This window comes from Lepidochelys olivacea (genome assembly GCF_965140295.1).
Source record: "Lepidochelys olivacea isolate rLepOli2 genome assembly, chromosome: 15".
NCBI lineage: Eukaryota > Metazoa > Chordata > Testudines > Cheloniidae > Lepidochelys > Lepidochelys olivacea.
In genome coordinates this window covers 18,385,205-18,391,650 of record NC_140425.1, presented here as the reverse complement: position 1 = coordinate 18,391,650, position 6,446 = coordinate 18,385,205, and the positions used below count along the sequence as shown (strand labels likewise).

The 6,446-nt window shown below is 46.3% G+C and overlaps 1 protein-coding gene across 5 annotated transcripts in view; it reads left to right on the top strand.

Annotated features, from left to right (window-relative positions):
• The first annotated feature begins 348 nt into the window (after positions 1-348).
• GNB1L (G protein subunit beta 1 like) overlaps positions 349-6,446 on the top strand; it is a 56,945-nt gene continuing 50,847 nt past the window's right edge. The window contains exon 1 of one of the 5 annotated variants that reach the window (XM_084648692.1): positions 349-595. In XM_084648692.1, coding sequence (XP_084504818.1) covers positions 455-595 — 141 coding nt within the window. In that variant the 5' untranslated portion in view covers positions 349-454. The other 4 variants (XM_084648695.1, XM_084648696.1, XM_084648693.1 and 1 more) reach the window with 4 other exon arrangements.

The following is a 6,446-nucleotide window of genomic DNA, read 5'->3' as shown; positions in this document are numbered from 1 at the left end:
CATAACTTATGTATACCCCAAAGCAGGGGTAGTCAAGAGGGAGACCCCGGGTCCAACCCAGACTGCCAGATCTTCATTTACTTTATTTACTTTTATTATTTTTATTTTATTTTCCATTTTTTTATTATTATTATTTTCTCAGGAGTCCGGACCTTGACCAAGAAATTTGGCCCTTGACAAAAACTAATGGGCCAAGGGCGCCCCAAAGCGCCATAACCCAAGGCGGCTGCTGCTGCAGAAAGTACCACATCCCCCGCCCCATACTGCTGCAGGGGGCGGAGCCGGCCCGGCACCCCCCGGAAGCACCAGGGCCGGGCTCCGTCTGTGCAGCCCTGAGCCGGCAGCGAGCCTAGGAGACGCTCGGGCTGCTCGGCGTAATCATCCGGGCTCCCTCACAGGAGGGCCCCACCTCCCCGCTCGCGCCACCTGGCCCCTCACACAGGCCACACGGCGCATGCCCGCCGCTCTCCCCAAGAGAGAGGCGATCGCAGACTTGGCGAGGAGGAGGAGGGGGGACCTAGCGCGTCACGTGATTTCTTATCATGGGGCTCGACGCTCTGCTGCCTCTGTCTGGTCCCCCAATGAATCTTTAGGTGTAGGTAGTAGAGCGCCGCGTGACCGATCCATTTCGTTCTCCTCCCTTCCCTTCCCCTAGTCCCCCCAGGCAGCGGAGGGATGCCGCGTCTCCCTCCCGCGGGCAGCCTGGTGAAGACCCTCTGTGTGTCCGTTACCTCCGGGCTCGGGGAGCACCTGGGGAGCCGGTCAGTGCTACCACGGGGCGGGAGGGATCCACGTTACCACCGTGTCCGTGTCGCTCTGGGGTGGAGGCTCCGTGGGGACGAGGGGTCCGTGTCGCTGTGGGGTGGGGGTTCTGTGGGGAGTGAGGGGTCCGTGTTGCTGTGGGGTGGGGGTTCTGTGGGAGCGAGGGGTCCGTGTCGCTGTGGGGGGGGGGGCGGGCGAGGGGTCCGTGTCGCTATGGTGGGGGCTCTGTGGGGAGTGAGGGGTCCGTGTTGCTGTGGGGTGGGGGTTCTGTGAGGAGTGAGGGGTCCGTGTTGCTGTGGGGTGGGGGTTCTGTGGGAGTGAGGGGTCCGTGTCGCTGTGGGGGGGGCGGGCGAGGGGTCCGTGTCGCTATGGTGGGGGCTCTGTGGGGAGTGAGGGGTCCGTGTTGCTGTGGGGTGGGGGTTCTGTGGGAGCGAGGGGTCCGTGTCGCTGTGGGGGGGGGGCGGGCGAGGGGTCCGTGTCGCTATGGTGGGGGCTCTGTGGGGAGTGAGGGGTCCGTGTTGCTGTGGGGTGGGGGTTCTGTGGGAGCGAGGGGTCCGTGTCGCTGTGGGGGGGGCGGGCGAGGGGTCCGTGTCGCTATGGTGGGGGCTCTGTGGGGAGTGAGGGGTCCGTGTTGCTGTGGGGTGGGGGTTCTGTGGGAGCGAGGGATCCGTGTCGCTGTGGGGTGGGGGCGAAGGGTCTGTGTTGCTGTGGGGGGTGAGGGGTCCGTGTCGCTGTGGGGTGGGGTTCCGTGGGGGTGAGGGGTCTGTGTTGCTGTGGGGTGAGGGGTCCGTGTCGCTGTGGGGTGGGGCTCTGTGGGGGGTGAGGGGTCCGTGTCGCTATGAGGGGGGCTCCGTGGGGGCGAGAAGGCTCCGTTGCTGTCAGGGGTAGTGTTGAGGGGATCCGTGTTGCTGGTGGGGGGACTCCTATGCGATATATGGGGGTGCTGGGTTGCTATCTCTTCTGAGGGGAAGAGGGACTGTGCGATGCCGCCACTTGGGTGACCTCTGTGCTGGGAGAGGGGTTGAAGGGCCCTGTGTCACTATTACTGGTGAATCAATATACGGTGGTTGCTTTTCAGGCATGACCTAATTTAATTGTCAGAACATTTCTGTGAAATTGTTATCTCCAGTTTACAAATGGGAAGACTGAGGCACTGAGAGGTGAAGCAACTTGTGGAAAGTCACACAGCTAGTCAATGGAAGAGCCAGGAATGAAACCTATGGGGCTTCCTGTCTAGCAGCCCTGCTTCAAGGCAACACATTGACTGTACATACGTTCAATATATAAGCCCTTTGGAGCAGGGTCAGGGTCTTTGCATGGCACCTAATGCTTTGCACAAAGGGGTCCTGATGCACAGTGGGGCCTTTGGACACTACTGCAATACAAATATTAAATAACATTAACTTGTTGCACAATTATACCATCAGAGATTAATTCAAAGCTAAATGAAATCAGGACTCATCAATATTTAAGAACCATGCCTCACATCACCTTCTCAGATAATATCATGGATTTTCCCTCCCACTCCTATCTCCCTGTGGATGGATTCTAGGTTTTTTCCTAATCTGGAGCCTCTGAGCTTCCTTCCATAAGAGACAACAAGCTGGCAGCAGTGAGATGGACACTGGGCTGTTGTCTGCTACTCCATCTTTGACTGTGTTCCCTCTAGGATCCCTCTCTCTGACTGTGTGGTTTAGATCCTGCCTTAATGTATCCCTACAGATGGTCACATTTAATTTGTTTCATATTCTCATTTTAGTTAATAATATTGACAGAAATGCATGGAGTTTTGAACTAGAGGAAGAGTAACTGGAGATGGGGAAATACTTCACAGGACAAATGTTTGTGAGGGGCCTAGTATCTTTGTCCTACATAACGATAATACTAGAGTGAAATAATAATATTTTGATTACCATCCAGGTCTTTGTAATTACAGTTAAACTGTTGCTCTGAAATATTCCTGCAAAATGTTGTTGCAGGTATTTGGAGGAAAGAGCATCTTTGGAGAGCCTCTGTGTAATGATTTCTTTCTTCTAGCAGCTGGCATTGGTGATGCTAATGCCTTTTGCCTGAGTTTAGAATATATCACCTCAGCTTTTTAATATCCGTGAGCCACAAATACCAAACAGAAATGTAATCTCTGTGCATTTATTTTATGATGAACAAGAATGAGTATTTTGTCAGGTTTTTTAAAGAGTAAGGTTGATGACCTAGGAGGATTTTCCTAGCCATTAAGGGACATTGCAGCTTGAAGAAGAGTGTGGTCTACTGGCTGTAGCAAGGTGGGACAGGGAATGTAATCTCTTGGGTTTGTACCCAACTCTGCTACTAATTTACTTTGTGACCTTGGGCATGTAATTTAACTTCTATAAGCCTCAATTTTCCCACCTGGAAAATTGTAATAGTAATACAGTACTAATTTATAAAGTATTTAGAGCTCTTCAAATGAAAAGCATTTACAAACATAAAAAGTATTATTATATTTGGTACATTATAGCTTTTTAGTATCAAATTTAGCCCAGGCAGAACTCCACTGAGGTCAGTGGAATTGCCCCTAGTTACACAAGGATTGAATTTAACCCAGAAACTTTTACTACCTGTTACTAATCCCTCTCAGAAGCTGGAAAATACTCTTTTCTTGCTAGATTTGTCATCTTCCATTTGGTAAAGAATGTTTCTCCTCATCTGCTTTTCTGTAATGGCTTTGCTGTACTTTCTCATTAGGAGCCTCATTGATATTGTCACAGTTTTGACAATATGCTTTTATTTACTTTTGCTCCCTCTACTGGCTGCCTGATTTTACAGCAACTGAGCAATATGCTACGAGATCATGCATAAAGTAGGTGAAGCCCAGTCTACAAATGGCTACACGATGCATGAGCATTTAGATTATCACGTAGAAATGTAAATGTCATTTCATGGGCCTGCCTATCTATTTGAGCACACAGATGCAGAATTTAGATTTGATATTTAGTTGCCCATATCTAAAATTTGCGTTCTTTTTTTTGTATCTTTACTTGTTACAATGAGAATAGGTGATATTTTTATTTCATTAAAATAGCCTGTATTATCCCCTTGTGTACAAAAGTTTAAACTCTGTAATTCCACAGGGACTGCTGAATCTGCGTATTCTCCTTCCCATGCTCCCAGCCTCTGTTACCCTATATTCTCAGACAGAATTCCCTCTTTGCAAGATTTCTTGAAGAGCGGCCTGCAGTATTGGAGGAATAGGCTTTCTACCCCAGCTTGTTCCTGTCTCACCTCTACTCCTTTCCTCTCCCCCAATCCCAACGCTACTAACTTCTTCCATGAATTCAGTCAGAGGGAGCAGTGTAACTAAGAAGGATTCACAAAGGGACTTAGGTGTTGCAATGGTGAGCATCATGGCATCCTATCTTTTAGGCCCCTAGAAAATTCAGGAACAACACTGTGATCTGCAAGGCCGAGTTAGGCACCTAGGCTCCCAATGCAATGAATGGGGAGAGGAGCAAGAATGGGATCCTCAGAAGCAAGCCCACTAGGTGAGGAGCCACCTAAGATAGCACACCTCCCTCTCCTTAGCACCTCTTATTGGCTAAGCCCCTCCCCTCTCTTGAAGATAGAAGCTTAGCTCTGCTTAGTGATGCACAAACGGCCACCTACTGCCTGGCATCAGGCAGTTTAGGCGCCTAAGGTGTTTATTGCAGAAATGAGTTAGGCACCTATCTCACTCCACACAAGACAGCCGGAGGTGGAGGGGCATATCTTATAATTTCCAGAATCTCTCCTGTTGAAGCTGGTCCGCTGTGGATAAATAATGATAGTTGATGGAGCAGGGGGTCTAGACGAGGGGTTTCCTCCCTTCCAGGTGGATGCGTTATTTAAGTTTGTATCCACAGTTGAATAGTCATTGGTCCAGAGAGAATGACTCTATAGTCCTGTCATTAGGGCACTGACCTGGGAGGTGTCTAGAGGTTTGGTGAGAGTTTTGTGGCTTGCAGCAAAGCTACAACTGGGACTTAGGTGCCTAACACAGGGGCTTGGGTGCCTGAGTCTGGGGTTTAGGTGTCTGAATACTTTCGTGGATCCCACACATCTTACTTAGTTGCTTGCCCTCTCTGAATGGGTCTACCTGGTTTTTTCTCACCTGTACTGCACACCAGGGGAAGTATATGGGCCTAAGTTATTTAGACTGAAAAGGACACTCTCTTTGCAAGAATTTTTAATTGTAATTATTGAAAATGATGTCTCGTAGTACTTGTATTGTCTATTAATGAATCCTAATGAAATTAGCTCACTTTACAAGGAAATGTTTTTTCATAACCAAAATAATTTTGGAAACAAAATCTGGGCTCCTTCTGGCTTGTTTGTCAACGTCCGTGATAAAGATTCTGCAGTCAGAACTGTTAATGGTGTTGATGCATGCAACAGAATAGAAACTAGCTCCCAATCTTTCATGGCTCTGCAGTGCTAATAGGAGTAAAAACTGGTTTTTGTCATTAAAATCAGCAGACTGAAGTCTTAATATGCATTGGGAGCTAACACGCTGAAGAAGATGATGTCATTTTTGACTCATTATGACTTCCCTGACCGTAATTGCATTTTAAAGTATTACAGATTACCTTTTGCAGCCCAACCCTTCACCAATGTCCTTTATGGGTTCTTACATTCCTAGCCAACAATTTTCCTGTTTTGTACCATGCAGTATATCTGGCTAGAACATGTCTTGTGTTCGCATGCCTTTTATATTTCAACTTGAATACTAATTCTCCATAAGCCCAGTCATAACAACACACAGTTCACCTGGAATAGTAAGAACTGTGAACCAGTCAGTTGTAACTAGTTTCTTCACAAAAGCCAATGAAAACAATACTCACAATTCCCTTTTTCCAAGATGCATGTATTTTTCCAGTGTTAAAGGAAACTTTAATGCTGACGAATCAAAGCTTGAACTTTTTGCTTTTGAGTTATTAATGCTGTCATGTTGCAATTTGCACAACTTTGAACCTAAGTAAAACATGTGTATGTTAAAAGAGAAAAAGTAGTTTAAGTTAAATGGCAGTAATAGCATTCTGGGTCAAAAAATGTATGTAGGTGGATTTATGGATCATTTTTTAAATATTAAAGTTTGACCCATTAAAATGCATTTGGTACTACAAACGAAGAGTTTAAAATTGCAGTTGCTCAAAAACCACTGTAATTGCTGAGCAATTTCAAAATTGTTGGTCTCTATGGAGCAGTAAAAGTGATCACAAAACAATCAGAATAAAATAAATCCATGAAAAAACTGTTCAATTTTTGCCACAGATGAGAGCTGAAGAAAAATTTCCTTTGAGTGTAGTATTTGCACACTGGAATGTGACAAAAAGTGGACTCTTGATGCTTTTGTTGTATACCATGAAACCGCTCTAGATTGCCACTGTGATATAGGTCATTTAATGCTTTGTTCCACTTCTGAAATCAGAATCAATTGTGTTATTACAATGCTAAACAAACAAACCTATTTTCAAATGGTGGTGGTGTGAATGAGTATGTATATTTAATTTTTATATACACACATACTTTGAAGTAGCATGCAAGTGATGGTATCGTAGAAAAGATTTACTAATTTGAGTTTCTCATAGCTGTATTACTTACATGTGTGAAAGCCATGAATGAGGTCATCCCAAATGATCTCAAAATCTAATATTTCTAGTATCAAAAAA